General features: G+C 33.4%; 1 protein-coding gene across 3 annotated transcripts; it reads right to left on the minus strand.

Moving 5' to 3' along the window:
- Positions 1 to 664: 664 nt before the first annotated feature.
- Positions 665 to 14,894, minus strand: LOC110459251 (protein FAM47E-like). Of its 3 annotated transcripts, XM_021511420.1 has the most exons (10): positions 14,754 to 14,894; positions 13,348 to 13,504; positions 12,409 to 12,630; positions 10,803 to 10,957; positions 7,655 to 7,766; positions 6,490 to 6,747; positions 5,483 to 5,647; positions 4,778 to 4,855; positions 3,794 to 3,820; positions 1,451 to 1,537 (listed from the first exon to the last, which is right to left on the minus strand). In XM_021511420.1, exons 1-9 carry the CDS (start codon positions 14,822 to 14,824, stop codon positions 3,800 to 3,802), a joined length of 1,239 nt encoding a protein of 412 aa, XP_021367095.1. In that variant the 5' UTR covers positions 14,825 to 14,894; the 3' UTR covers positions 1,451 to 1,537; positions 3,794 to 3,799. The 3 variants fall into 3 exon arrangements, with proteins under 3 accessions (XP_021367093.1, XP_021367094.1, XP_021367095.1); XM_021511418.1 differs by lacking the exon at positions 3,794 to 3,820 and having other exon boundaries at positions 665 to 1,537; positions 14,754 to 14,892; XM_021511419.1 differs by lacking the exons at positions 3,794 to 3,820; positions 14,754 to 14,894 and adding an exon at positions 13,638 to 13,736 and having other exon boundaries at positions 665 to 1,537.
- Between the last annotated feature and the right edge of the window lie 1,235 nt (positions 14,895 to 16,129).

A 16,129-nucleotide genomic window follows, 5' to 3' on the forward strand; every position in this document is an offset into this window, starting at 1 on the left:
AAACAACAGGGTAACATATCCGTAACGTATAATATAAACTGTAAACCGGATTATTTTCGTTCCGCAAAAAATATTCATCCTTACAGACGAACATTTCCCGTTTTACAGTAAAATTAAATCACAGTGGTGTATGGACATTCCACCTTTATGGGGAATGTATTACAATAAATATATACTCGATATAAAAACATAGTAAACATTATCACATAGCATGCAAATTTCTAGACAATTGAAAAAAATATCAGGGAATAAGCCACTAGTAGATGACTGAGATTACGTATTTATTCCACAACAAAAATCTTTTAATAAAATATATTGGAAATTCTTATCTCTTTCTTTTTATCGTCTAGCATATTTTGCTTTACGTAATCAATTTCAAAATAAGCTAATGGCTAATTCCATATCAATTTCACTTTTAAGAAGAATATTGTGTGTGCATTGTGTACAAAGTAGGTTTTGCTAAAAACTTTTTTTCACAATATCCATAAAATGAAGTTCTATAAACAAGCTCATTTATCAGTACATTTCGTTCATTCTCTGAATATAAATAGAATAGATCTAATATCTATATTTATTTAGCTTATAGATAAATAAATTCTAGATCATCTGTACTTTGGTTTTCAGTTTTAATTATTTCAAAAATATCACCGATATAAAAAAAAATTCAATGTATTTAAGCTTACACATTTCATACAACAAAAGCCTACAGGTCAGGTATACCAAAATATACATCAGGACCAAGTCGAAAAATTAAAAACAATTAGGCTCTGATGCTTAATATTTAATATAACCATCATACACATTAAACATTGTGATACATTCTTATAGAACAAGTATCGTCCTCATCAAATCTACATAGCAGCTTTACAAGAAGCAGTTAACATTAATTGATAATATTGTGTGCTCCATACTTAAGATAACTGTCAGCAGTGATGTAATAACATGGTAATATTCGTATATCAACTTTTAAGAAAAGATTTGCAAAATTTAGTTTTGCAATGTATGCAAACTTGGTACAACAAGAAAATAAATATCCCTTTTAATGAATCATAAAAGATGGACAGATTCAAAAGGAAAACGTTTCAAGAGGGAAAAAACTTTCTCAGTATTGCCATTCCATGTGGCTTTCTTGGTACGAAAGTTGCGTGAAAAAAACCTGGTGTAAGGTTCCCAATTTTCACTTAATATTGTAAGAAATAAAACAGTTCCAGAACTTAATATTTCACAATCACTTGATGGACCACTTATTCCACTAGATATAACATATTCTAGACATACTAGACAAAAATGGACGGAATCTTAATATAATAAAACAAATGCCTTATAGTGTTATGTCACTGGCACGACCTTGACCTGAATGGTATTTTTCGGATACTGATAAACTGTCGCATTGTTTCTACAAAAGCTAGGAAGCTTCTACGGCATCAGCCTTCTTGCGGTATATAAATGTTTTGTTCTTTGCCGCTAACTCTGCCTCTAATCTCCTGGCTTCTTCCTCGGCTGCTTTCTGTTGAATATCCTCAACTTCTACTAAAAACTGAAAGACAAGAACATTTTAAATAAAAATTATGTATATATATTCTTGCACGTTTTGAAAAAAAAACCACTTTCATTTAAAGATTATAGAGTAGATTCTAAACATGTATAATGGTATGAAATTCAGCTGCTTCGAAATGTATTCTACGATGCACGCTAGTGACTTGAGCTGTTAAACAATGGCAAACCCAAGGAACCAAACCTTCATCTTGGAGAATATTTTTGTAAGCAACTGGGTTTTATAGAATTTAAAATATCAAGAATGCATATAAATCATGAAAAGGACAGATGACGGACGTTGCGCCATTGCAAATATATCTGTCAACATGTCTAAGTCTGGAATCAGGGACAGAGTTAATTCGGGCTAACCACACATCTATCTGTCAAAATGTCTAAGTCTGGTGTCAGGGCCAGAGTTAACTCGGGCTAACCACACATATATCTGTCAAAATGTTTAAGTCTGGTGTCAGGGCCAGAGTTAACTCGGGCTAACCACACATCTATCTGTCAAAATGTCTAAGTCTGGTGTCAGGGCCAAAGAAAACTCAGGCTAGATTTTGTCCTTACAGATAATTTAGCCTAAAGTTTAAAAAAAAAATATTCGGGTATTGTGTATTTTTTATGGGAATATATCCTAAAAATGTAAAAAGTATCTCGGAGTGGAAAGTGACGAAAGGGCAAGGTTTGTGTCCATGATGACCATTAAAGTCCTATCAGCTAGGGAGATGATTCTGTTATGTGGTATAAATGTTGCACCAGCTATATGTCTGGTAAGCCAGAATTTCCTCTGGCCCCTACACCATACTTGGACATGTTGACAGATAAATCTGTTGGTTCCAAATGCATTTTGAACAGGCTGTTTACCACATGGTTCATATTTTGCAGGAATGAGCATGTTTTTCTATGGTTACCATTTCAGACAAGTACCTTAACCCTTTCACCACTGTAGACCACAATGGACTCATCTAGATAAATGCATGGTAGAGTCTACTAAAGTTGCATAGGGGTGAAAGGGTTAATGTCAACTAAAAACGATTCAGCTTGATCAGACTTCACACTAATTCTGTATATCTTGTTGAACAAGTGAACAGGTTTTTCATAACGTTAACCTAAACACTTTGAAACGTCGTAAGCTTCAAAGAAATAAACATGTAAAGGGAATTAATTACTCGGAGTCTGTGTCACACACCCCTACCGCCATCCTCGAAATCCCAGGGGTAACATTAACTCTCTGCTTGTAGGTGAGCATAACCCCTAGAAGTTTGATGATTCTACATATCAGTGACAAACCAAAGTTCAGTCATTCAATTACCCCAGCTTTATAAAATTTCAGGAAATTGTTATGATAAATGTTGTGGATACAAAGGAGTAAATGTTTTTAATTCATGTTTGCAAAAGTCTAGTGTCTTCCGAAACAGTTTTAAGGCACTTCAATGTGAGTTCATCTAGTTTTCACCGTTCATTACGACTATAACTCTTCCCCATGAAATTTAAAAAAAAAACTGGTTACATAACAGAATATTATTCAGAATGTTTTGATTTTGAAAATTGAATTATTTTTCAAAAATATTGTGGTGTCATCTTGTAACATTTTAGACAGACATTTTTTTAGTTCAAATTTCATCACCCTACTTCTCATGTTATTTAAATGAATTGCATATCAATATCAACTTGAGGTTTGTGAGTGAAATGAGTTCAGTGTCTTTGGTAGGTAAGATTATTTATTTTATTTTAGTGTAGCAATGGAAAACTAAACCAACAAAACAGCTATTCATTTTCATTTTGAAGATGTTTTCACAATCGTGGTATATTTTATTTTTTCTAAATTCTTAATTTTGAAAAAGTTCTTAATGTCAAAACATATTTTTCATGAAAGGGTTTTACAGCAAAAGCAAATCTTCAATTAAACAGCAAACAACATTTTAAATTTCATCGTAAGATAAATTTCATGAACAATCGTAAATAATGCTGATCATCATAGGGTAACACTGTGAAATCATTAATTTTCGTGTGGTTTTTATTACATTGATTTCGTGGGTAATTTCCCTCCTTGAATTGTCTGATATTAAGGAATTCTCCGTTCCCGTAATCCACGAATTCATGCACCAAAGTAATGGTATTTTTTTGCGAAACCACAAATTTAGGCTGCACGAAAATATCTGATTTCACAGTAAATAAATCCCATAAATAACTGAAAAAATCTCAAAATAGATCTAACAAACATGAAAATAACACTTGAATTCAACATTTCACCAACCAAGATCTAGAAAACTCCTTTAAGGATCTGAAAAGCATGGATTTGAGGATGACCTTAAATCATTTTAAAACTAATAATGGAAGATAAAGGGAGGTAAGTTAAATTAAAATGAATAATGTTGAAAACTTGAGTTAGATATAATTTCTTCCAAACCATTATTGTCATATTTTTAATCTATTTCGGTACAATTGCACAATTCATTTGACTTTATGTAAGATTTGAATTTCATGTGAAAATTCCCTTTTTTTATTAAATAGATTCAAAACAAAAAAGTTGAACAACCTAGCTTCAGATTCTACAAAACAAGAAACATAATACAATTTTATGTTCACCAAATGTTTTTTGTGTTAAAACCATCTTACTATCTGCTTGTTAATATGTAAATATGAGTTGTTGGGTTTCATTGCACCTCTGTAAACCTTAAAGATAATTACAAAGTTGTAGTGTCAAGGCCCACTTGTATAAAACATCTCAACTCTTGAGATTTCCTCAAGTCTAAGACTTCCCATAGACAATACATTGCTTGAGATTTTCCTTAACTTCGAGATGTTTTATACAAGTGGGCCCTGATGTATTAAACAGAAGTAAAATGTATCACAAGATTATCTCCTGGATTACATCTTGGTGAAACAGGCAAGGTCTATATAGATAAGTATTAAAGTAAAACCTGTCTAATCTGACCACTGATTATTCTGACTACTTGTCTAATATGACCCCTGATTATTATGACTACCTGTCTAATATGACCCCTGATTAATTTGACTACCTGTCTAATCCAACATAATGTTACGATTCAAATTTCCGATAAAAGTACCAAGTATGACCTGAGTATTCTATTATTCTCTCTAATATGACCGATATAGTGTGTCCCACATGATGTCAGATAACACAGGTTCCACTGCATTTCTATAAACCCATACATGTTACAGAGAAGGGAAAGATGAATTTCTAAACCGGCTAAGTTAAACAATATCACCAACATACCTCTGGTTTACGGTCATCTCTCCTGTTCATAAATTCTGTAAACGCCTTTGCTCCATGTGAAATTGATATTTCTTGATTCTGTCAGGTTAAAAACACCATACATTATATATAATTTATCTAACTAAAAAATATTGACTTTGAAAATGTTGTGTTCAGCAAGTACTGTATCACATCTAAAAAACAGCTTCATTATTTTCAGACATTTTTGCCTAACAATCAACCAATTATGCCATAATAAACCTTATAACACCCCATCCCATATAAGTGCCCCCTATCTTTATTCTGGTCCAATAATGTCATCCTTTATTCATAATTTACCAACATATATAAAGACACGTCTTTTATGGCTGTTTTTCTTATTTGAGAAATAGGGAATGTTCTGCAATCATTTTAATTTTCATAAATTGTTAAATGCCCAGGGGATTCATAGATAGTATTAATTCCTTGAAATGCCTTTGAAATATGTATGCATTATACATATGATTATTTATAAAGAAGTAGGGTTGGTATAATAATTCAACTACTATTCTTGACACTGCATTGCAATATTCTTCTTTTTTTTTTTTCGATTTTGTTTTCTCTCCAGTAAACCGCTCTAATGATTCCTAATCCAAGCTATGAGTCGGAAACCAATGTGTAGGCCATTTCCCCCTTAAATACAGTAAAAAGGCCAACACATCTGTTAATTGAAAATATGACCATTACCAATTCTTTGCTCCTCTTCTTGGCTTCAGACATTTCCATGTCTTTAATCTCTTTCGGGTCCATAAGGGGGTCGACAAATTTCCTCATTTTCCAAGTTTTAGGATCTAAATACCAAGATCCATACTTGAATTTTACCCAACTTGGTTCATATTTTCCTGTGTAGCTCTGTAAAAATAGATGAACATCTTTTTTCATTTTCATTATATATTCTGGGCAGTTTTCCCTACCACTATAATTTTTTGCACATTTGCAATATTTTTCAATTCAAGCACATATTGATTTTGTGCTACAGTTGCTGTTAACTGCTAAACTTTTGCCAAGTCAAACTTGTGCCCTTCACTGTTAAATCCATATTTGCCAGCATTAACATATCCTGCACATGTAATGAGTACAGTATGCTGGGAATAAATATTTGCTGTCAAGATGATTTTGACCATATCCAGAGGTGAAAAAAATCGAAAGTTAAACTGTGGTGAAAAATTCTTGGTATACAGTATTTTGCATAACAGAACACAGCGACTTATTATTTTAGCAGTAGCCATAATTTAGCACTTTCAAGTTAATGCAAAAGTGAAGAAAAATCGCTTACTGCTAAAATAAGTAGGCTTTCAATAGATTTTTAATTCCTATTTTTCTCAATGTTAAGTCAGTTTATTTCCCCCCGAAGATCTGTTTCTTTTTCATATGCAATTCCTGAAATAAGTATCAGAACTTTTCAGTTTAGTGTTACCTGGTAATGAATTGTCTCAACAAATCTTTAACTCACTGACCCCTGAAGTTTCATAATGAACTATTCCAACCTTTGAAGTGGAAGGGTTCAAATTCGTCTTCAGGGGTGAATGAGTGAATGAAAGTGAATTTTTGTGACTAATTTCTAAAGTCCTCTGGTGTTTTATTATAAATTTAGTGATAATAAAACTTAATGCATAATTTCAATAGTTTTACCGAGACCACTTCAACTTCTTGACAAACAAACAAAAATGAAAATTTAAAGATAAATCACCTACCCAGTTTTCTTTCTTTATCTCTGGGGGTGGTATATTTTTGTTAGTCTGTTGTGTCTGTGCTCCCGGAGCTGTGCTGCGCAGGTCCTGAGGAACGTTGGTAAGCTCTACGACGTGTATGGGCACGGATAGGGCGGGCTTGGTCTCGTAACCACTTGCAAACAAACTTGTGATAGTCGACTCCTCAATATTATTTTCCTCCCCTCCAAGGCTGGATACCCAGTCACAAAACTCTTTGGTTACTTTTTCTATGTGCTCACCCTGTAATTGGTTGCATCATAGTATGGTTTCTTGTCAAGATATTAAAGGTTTCTTGATGAGAGAATTTTACAAAATGAACAGTCAAAGTATCAAAGGATGTATGCTACCTTTCTGTCAAAGGCATCTTCCATCCGAAATAGTTCTACACTAAACAAAACCTGTATAACATCTGATATAAATGATTACTTGGGATTGATTATTTAAGATTCCTCATACCACTGTCAAAAACTGAAACAAAGTATTGGAAACTAAAAAAAATCTGGCATGACAATAGCTTTGATAATTTATTTCTGAAAAGAAAACCATACCTTGCAGGCGTTTTACGAAAAAAATAATTAAGATGAAATAATCAAAAACTATTATCTACAATATAGTGTTCTGAATGTATAACAAGTTAGCAGGATTCCACCGGGATTCCAACCCAGGCCTTCTCACTGTTATACTGTTGGTCTAACCGACTACTGAGATACCTAGTCAACGGAAGTGACCAGACCTTACTATCCTACAGTGATATCCAAACGGAAGTTTAGGGGAGGTTACTGTGTATATATAAACTACAGTGCAGTGGAACAGGGATCCTTAACTGACAAAACTCAAATAATCCCTGGTTATCAAACAAAAAGAATGAAGGGAGATAACTCTAATAATAAAATTCACAGGTAAAGTAATACCTCCATCATAAATATCTTGATATAGTGGTAATGTTCTCTCATGCTCTCATTATATGCCTTTGAAGTTTTGATGCATCTCAAAACTGCACCAATAGATATCTTTAAAGCAGATGAAGTAAATCACCTTAATCCAAGAAGGAATGTAATAACTGAAAATGAGTGAAAGGACTGGCAACTGAAACTAGAATGAGAACACCTACTCTAGAAGGGAATGACAGAACTGAAACAACACTTACTCTAGAAGGTGATCCTTGTCCACGATCAGAAGATTTCTTCTTGTCTTTCTTCTCTTTTTCTTCCTTACGAGGAAGCCATCGGTAGGGATTCCTAACCACCGTCTCATCCGTCCTGTCAGTTCAAATGAAGTTTTTGTTAAGAAGGCTCACCTGTACATATGGGAGAAACATCCTCATCCCTGAGATCAAAACCCTTGCCTTGATAAAAGTATCTTTGATCTCATTGTATTGAAATTACAGAAATCAGTTACTGCAAAACTGTTGCCTGGTTAATCCCGAAATTAATTCCAAGCAAAAATTTGTTCATTATCAGTTTTTTTGCAATATAATAATTAAGCTCAGCATAAATTGTTGAACTTATAGAGAAAACAAAGTTCATTTTGTATCTTTATTTACGGATTTTCAAATGTTTGTAAAATATATGTTTACCCCACTTTTCCTTTTATGAAACAGTCTAGCCAGAATCAGTGAAGGGGAAAAGTAGGTCACAGTGACCTACATTTGTTAAATTGGTATAAATGATGTAGAGCAATTTACAAACTCTTATGGACTGATGGGTGACCAATGGATATGGAAAACACCTACAATAATCTATAGCAAGTGTTAACAACAATTATGAAACAATTTATTTCCATTAATATTAATCACTATTGTTGGCCCAGATGTAAACATGCAGGGGCTCTTGTTGTGGGAAGAAACCAGAATACCCTGAGGAAAAACCCACGGGCAGACGATCCCATACAATTTCACATCCCATCGGGGAATTAAACCAGGGCCATCTTGGTTAGAGGCAAGTGCCCAACCCGACCACCCCTAAGTGTTTAACTCATTCACCCCTAAGACACATTTGAAATCTTACAACTTAATAGTTCATTATGAAATTTCAGGGGTGAATGAGTTAAAGGTGGAAGATTAACACTAGTTACTGGTAAAAAAATCAATTCTAATCGTTTCAAGAATCCTAACTTTGAGTTTCACAGCAACACATACATGTAGATTTTATTTTCAAATCTCATGTTTGATTCTCTGGAAATAAGTGTTCAATATATTGTAAACACGGGATCTGCTAACAATGTTATTTTTTATATGAATTCTATAAAATAATAAGAAATCTGAAATTAAGATACAAATTGCTTTATAATGAATACATTCCACACATTTATTGTTAGCGGTGCTACTGAAAAACACTGAATTTCTTTGAAATATTTATTTTTACGAACAGCTACAGTACTTTATACATATCTGACTTGAACAACAACATGTGTCCTGTGTTTGTGCCTTTAAATTATCAGAAAGATATTTAATTTTGTGACTGACTCTACACAAAACAATGTAAACACACATATTTGTAGATATTTCAATATAAAGCAATTGAAATTCAGTGCAAAAATTTATGGTATTTTTGAAATATGTGAATTTGCGATTGTATTTTACAGTAAGACTACATGAAACTAGAACTGTTGCCAGAATGCAGACTTTATACACCGGCTTGCACCAAGAAATATGGCAAAAGTTCTTTCGAGAATGTTTTTTAAACAAAGGGGTATAACTCCGTAACATTGGAGGTAACAGTAACATGTATACTTCATTCTCATCCCCCTGATGTAATGATTCTGTGCACAAGTATCATTTGAACTGGTGCTGTACGTTAAGAGGAATAGTGCAAACAACAGTTTTAAATGTAGGGAAATAACATTAAAAATAGGGGAGGTTACTTCAATTTATATACTTTATTGACATTTCCTTGATGAAAGGGTTTGGTATAACTTCAAACAAAACAAGGACTCTATATTTACCAAATACAATTTAAATCAGTGCAGTACTTTGGGAGGAATAGTGCAAACAATGTTTTTTAACAAAGGGGCATAACTCTATGAAAAGGGTAGGGGACTTAAATTTATATACTTTATTAACATTTTCAGGATGTAAAGGTTTTGTGTAATATCCCACAATGTGGGGGTTTTGCATACCAAATACCATTTAAATCAGTGCAGTCCTTTGGGAACAAAGGAATATAACCCTATTAATAGGGGAGGTTACTCCAATTTATATAATTCATTAACATTGCCATGATGTAAGTGTCCTGTGTGATATCCCACAGCGTAAGGGTTCTGTATACCAAGTATAATCTTAAGTACTGCAGTACTTTTGGAGGAGAAGTGCAAACAGTGTGTTTAAACAAGAAGGCATAACTCCATAAATGGTTTCCAATATGTCTGTGTTGTCAAATTTTTAACTCATTCAACCCTGAAATTTCATAATGAACTATTCCAACCTTTGAATTGGAAGAGTTCAAATGTGTCTTCAGGGGTGAATGAGTTAAAATAACACTGATAAGGTGACATAACAACCACACATATATGAATCACTTTACAAGTGTAGTATTTCACTATGATGGTGACATCTTATAAAAAAAATAACAAGTTACAACAATAAGAAAACAACAACATTAAATATATATCTATATATATTCATCTTCATTGTTTTCATCAATTGCAGTGTAGGTATTTTGATGTGTTTGTTCCAACATCAAGTAGAATTTAATTTGACCTTTCGTGCGACAATACTGGACAATATGTATGAGTGGCTTGACCACTGCTGTGACGTCTCACCTCATCTTGACTTTTCGGTACCTAAGTATAGGTTTAGGCCTGCGCTTAAGTTTAAGCACAGGTGGGGCATGACTTCATTGAGAAACAAGAAATCAATCACTTTTTAACCATCGTATGCAAAGTCATAAAAAAATAGAATTCTTGTTCAATAATGATACCAATCAAAAAAGATTGAAAAATTCATCTTTAATTTTCATTCATTAAGCTTTAATGAAACATTCATCTGATAAACTTTTTGATAAATTACCTGAAATGTATCTATATGTTTCAGATTCTGCAAGTGAATTCCAATTCTGATAAACAGCTATACAAATCTTAAACTGATTTTCAGTTCATATTTCTTAAATTGACTCTCTTACTTTAACTGTCAGATATAACACTGGTTTCCAGATCCCAAATACACCCTCAAAGTCAGATTTGAACCTTACCATATCAATAACTGGGCAAGTCCAGTTTAGATATGTAGGGGTTGATGAGTTAATGACAAAATCCTCATTTTTCCCATCAAAATTTCTAGTTTGTTTTTGGATACTTACTCGGGTGCTTTGTCAAGATCAGCCTCCGAAATTTTATCTCCATCCTCATCCGTCTTGGAGAAGGTGTCTTCCTCCTCATCAAAGTCCTCCAACGAACCAACTTCTGAGTCTAGGTTCATCTCAGGATCGAGGATGTCCACAATATCCTCAAAAAGCTGGGACACAAGAAATATTTGTAAACATTTTAGGGTCAACTTTCAATAAGTTAATCCTCCTATATATTGTAAAGTTTACATATGAAATAATGGTTTAAGTTTTTTGAAAGAAGAGCGTTTGAATTACTGGTAGTACTGTAACTTGCTTAATTTTTACGAACAATTATTATCATCATCTAATTTTTTGGTATGTTTAACTCGCAAATAAAAACAATGGCCAAATATACAACAAATCTGCTTGTGCCAATATTCCATTAAGAGACCACCTGTGTTAAGAAACCACTTTTAATATTCCCAATTATGATTTCATTGTGAATTAAACCTGTTTTAAAACACCACATGTGTAACCCTTTCACCAATGTAGACCATCAGGACTCATCCAGATCAATGCATGGTAGAGTCTACTAAAGTTACATAGGGGTGAAAGGGTTAAGAGACCACTTTACATATTGCCCTATAATATATATTGAGTTTATTGTGAAATGAACCTGTTTTAAGAGACCACTTGTGTAAAGAGACCACTTTTTTGAACTTCTGAAGGGTGGTCTCTTAATAAAGGTTTGACTGTACTTTCATGTGTCAAAATATATATTTGTGATATATATATATTTTATTTATCTATTAATACTCTTTGCAAATTGAAACAAAAATAAAAACAACATGGCAAATTATAGCTAATTTAAGGAAATCCAGCGTTTTACCATCAGGCTAGGGATGGAGCAGACAATTGTGACAGACATCTGATCAAGGATCAGACCTTGAGGCATACATTGTACTGTGAAGTTCTACCAGTTTCGGTTTAGCTTTTAAGCTATAGTTATTACAAAGATAGATGTAGTATATCCCAAGTTTGCAACTTGTTAGCTATCACCAAATAACAACTACTAAAGACTAAATTACTTTAGATAACTATTCTGGATCTAACACTGCAAAAAAATAAAGCCAATAAAAATAATCTTGTATTTCTGTTGACCCTCCCTACCCTAGTTTTTGTGCCTACCCTAAACATTTTATTGGCATTTATAGTGATAGGCACTATTACACTTAATTACAGGCAGAAATCCCACTCCATATAAAGAAGTCATTTTTTGGGGCCTTAACACAACTTTAAATAAAACTCATTGCTGCAAAGTGTATAGAAGTAGAATCCCAAACAGGAGCAAGGTTAATGCTGAGTGAGTGATAAATTAAAGAGGGTCCTTCATAAAAGTTTTAATAGGAAGAATGAAAAATACTCTGGTCCTTCTGCAATTTTATTCTTCCAAATGATGAAGAGACATATGTAAACTCTGAGGGTTTATAAATAAATAATGTTCATATCATATATATAATGAAAGAGATATTTTGAAAATATCTTTGTTCTCCTGCATTTCTCTTTATTTATTTACTTCAATGTGATTGAGACAGCATCAATGTGAAAACTGGCTAAAAAAAACAGTGTTTGTGAGTACCTCTGGGTTAACACTCTCCTCCAGGTGTGGGTACAGAGCCAGGGGGTGCTGAGTTAAGCCATACTCAATTTCATCAATATGATCCCTGCGCTGCTGTTGTAAGGGAGTTAGCCTTGAGTAACAGATTTGATGTTTACTGAACCGGTTCCTCACCGCTGGTTGTTTGACTACCCTGGTGTTTTCACTACTGTGCTTAACATTAGGCCCGGGTCCTTTGCTTCCCTGAAAATAAAAAAAGAAGCCAAAGTGATATACGCAATATAATCACAATTGAGGGCAGATGTCTATATATAGTTACAATCAAAGAAGTACACTAAAACCTTGCTCATTATTATAACGTCACTTGTTTTTATATTCCACCTCGCTTGCCATCAATGTGCCATCGTAGGAGCGGAAAATACACGGCCAGACCAAGGTTTGAACCTGGGACCCTCCAAACTCTAGACAGATGATCTGTACCAATTGAGCTACCCGGTCACGATGATCAACCCAGTCTAGCTCTGCTTTACTCCTCCCTCCTTTAACAAAGTCATCAACCGTAAAGACACATGAGACCATATACCATCTTTGGTGGGTATAAATATGGTAGGAGCAGAAAAATGTACGACAAGACTGGGATTTGAACCTTGGACCCACTGCACTCTAAACTGAAGCTCTACCAATTGAGCTACCTGGTCGCTAATGATAGACAAAGTCTAGTTCCGCTACAAATGTATCATGTTTCTTTTCACCTATTTTTTTTTTTTTTAGATATTCCTTACATATCTTGCTCAATACATCACCAAACCACAAAAACATCAAAATTTCAAAATACAGCAGAAATTGACAATTGGATTTATGCACCTGTTAGAAATGTTGTGTTTTTTTCCTATGGGTAGCTTAGTTTAAAAGCTGCCATTTAATTTGAGCCCTTTTTTATAAAGCAGACATATACCATACCTTGATGAAGACATCTCCTTGAACTGGCGGTGGCAAACCATCTCTAAAATCATCTAAACCGTCTTTCAGAAACAACCAATCTTTTCCCATCAAACATTTTGAAGTATCTGCTGGTTTCAAAGACTTGATGAGTTTTGTCTGTAATCTTTCTTTATACCTGAATCAGAAACAATACAAAAATAACAATGAAATGTGACAAGAATGTCAATACTACAGAACAATATCATAAAAACAGAAATGATGAGCAACAACACCACTGAATCCGGTACAATATGTAATGTTTGATTTACATCCTATATGCTGACATGTTTCAGCCAAAGGGAGGCCATCTTCAGAGCACAGTTACATGATGTTTGCAACAATGGTTCAATGACAGTATAGGTCATGTGACTAGAACAATAAAGAATAACTGTGACATCATCAAGTTGCTAAGAGTTACAGCCTGAAAGGGTGAAAAGGTTTAGCCATTTTTGATTGGTGCATAATATAATAAGTGCTAAATAATTTCAGTATGATGCACTAAAAGATTATATAAAAGTATCATAGTAAATGTGAATGTATGAGTTGTAGTATTACAGTATTTACAATGTAAGAGATGATTAAAGGAAAAGAAATAAATGATAGTAAACATAAAATTAAATATATCAAGAGTGCTCAAAAAAGCAAAAGTCTAAGGTTATTGTTCTGTCTCTTTAAGGAATGGAAATTATAATAGAAAGAATATTAAGCATGATTAAATTGTCAGAACTGTTATAAATAGAGCATAGAGTCAATTAGCGTGTGAGCACATATATGCATATCTAATCTCATTTCATATGACTTCTATACATTTATTCAGATGAAGCTACTGGCTTCTTCCTGCTGCCATTTTAAAACTGATGCCAGTTGTTCTTACATGTTAATGCAAGTAAGCCATTAGACTATACTCGGCTAATCACCTGAATCAAGGTATAGATTAGTCTTAAATAGGCCAAACAATAAGGACAGACAAACATTGAAGTTAAAGTTTTCCTTAAAAAAATATGCATTTCAGTAAGAGCGATTATGTGAAAATAATCCTGATAGTTCTCTCAAGGCGACAAGCACTATTTTGATACAAGATTCTGCTGGATGTTAAGGAAGATCATCCGAATAGCTTGCCATCAGTGTCCAGAGTTAATACTATAATCTGTGTACATTGTAAGCAATGAATATGGCAGGATGGGTTGGGGTATGTGTCATTATAACGTGGAATAATTTGAACCAACTCGGACGAGACCACAACGACATCATTTTAAATGAGCTCTCCCTTCCTTGCCGATTGATACATCAATAATATTCATGGAATATTTTGATCCTTGCGAACCACCATTATTTCATTTGAAGTATATAATTACAAGTGAATTAATGTCTCTGTATTTATTTACCATGGATGTAGTCGAACTTTCTTGTCAGTTAGCGTATTAACAAGGGCTAAATCGTATTTCCTCTCTGCCATTTTCGCTTCGACTCAACCAACCTCCATTTGTTTACACCAAATAACACAATATACCGGATACGCATAAGAGAGTCATACAAATCCTTACTTAATACAGGCTATGCAAAACAAATAAATTGTAAAATACCAAATGAATCGTAAAGACATAATAAATGTAATTTAAAAGACTATTTTATTAAAAATTCAGAAATTAACCTTTAAATCATAAAAGTTCATAACAGAAAATAGTTCTCTACGCGTACGTCTCCTTAGTTACGTGACTCTTCAAATGGAGGTGCGAATGTGGTATAACGCGGGAAATCGGAATTATTTTTTATGGTCGAAGGGAAATAACTCGTATAATGTAAAGAGGAAATTATTTTCTGTAATAAATATAATCTGAAAATAATTCATTTGTTTCAAAAGTTATGAAAGAAGGGCAAACAATTGTCAACAAAGATAAATCTTGCATTTATTTCCCGTAAATCATTGGTTCATTTTTCCTGTTCATTTTGGATACAAAGAAAATGTGTTCCTTTAGCTAGTTTTTCTTTCTTTTTAAATCATGCTTACAATATCGTATATAACAAACACTGGAAACTATAAGCTACGTCCATTTTCTTATTGAATGATATCAAATACATCGAATGTCCAGATGAAAAATGATTTATTGCCGAATTATTTCGGTACACTTATATTATCTATGTTTTGTCCTGTATATTAAAAGTATGAAGAACAATGAATAAAAAAATCACAAAGAAAAACAACGTATTTACTTTCAAGAGTTATCAAAACGCAAATTTAACACTTGCAAAATCCACGCATTCTTCTAGAAAAAACTCACACAAATATTTAAATGATAACAAATAATAAACCACAAAGTAATGACAAGAGAAACAAAATAGAGAAATCAATGAAATCAATCTAAGTTAAACAAACGGACTGACTCAATAATGGTAAAGAAAGGTACATTTCTCCGATTTCGATTTGCCAAAACTGTTATTTTTTAATGATTTTCCAATCTCTCGAGTAATCTTCTAACCGTCTAACCCCTCCCCCGGGTTTGGAATGTTGACAGCGTTTCTCCATCTGCATTGGTAGCATTTGTGCTACCCTACATGCCGAGCACAAGAAGCACATATCATCGCTGATATTTTATTATTGATATTTCATCGGTTAAGTGTAATAATTAAACTGTTTACAATGTCATGTTTGATAGTATGTTGTTACAGGTATGAATGCATGCATATCAAATACAACAGTGTAACGCTGACGCAAAATGTTCATGATTGTATACACACAGAGTTAACAAAACACATTTTTCTT

Source organism: Mizuhopecten yessoensis, unplaced genomic scaffold (genome assembly GCF_002113885.1).
Source record: "Mizuhopecten yessoensis strain PY_sf001 unplaced genomic scaffold, ASM211388v2 scaffold9987, whole genome shotgun sequence".
Taxonomy (NCBI): domain Eukaryota; kingdom Metazoa; phylum Mollusca; class Bivalvia; order Pectinida; family Pectinidae; genus Mizuhopecten; species Mizuhopecten yessoensis.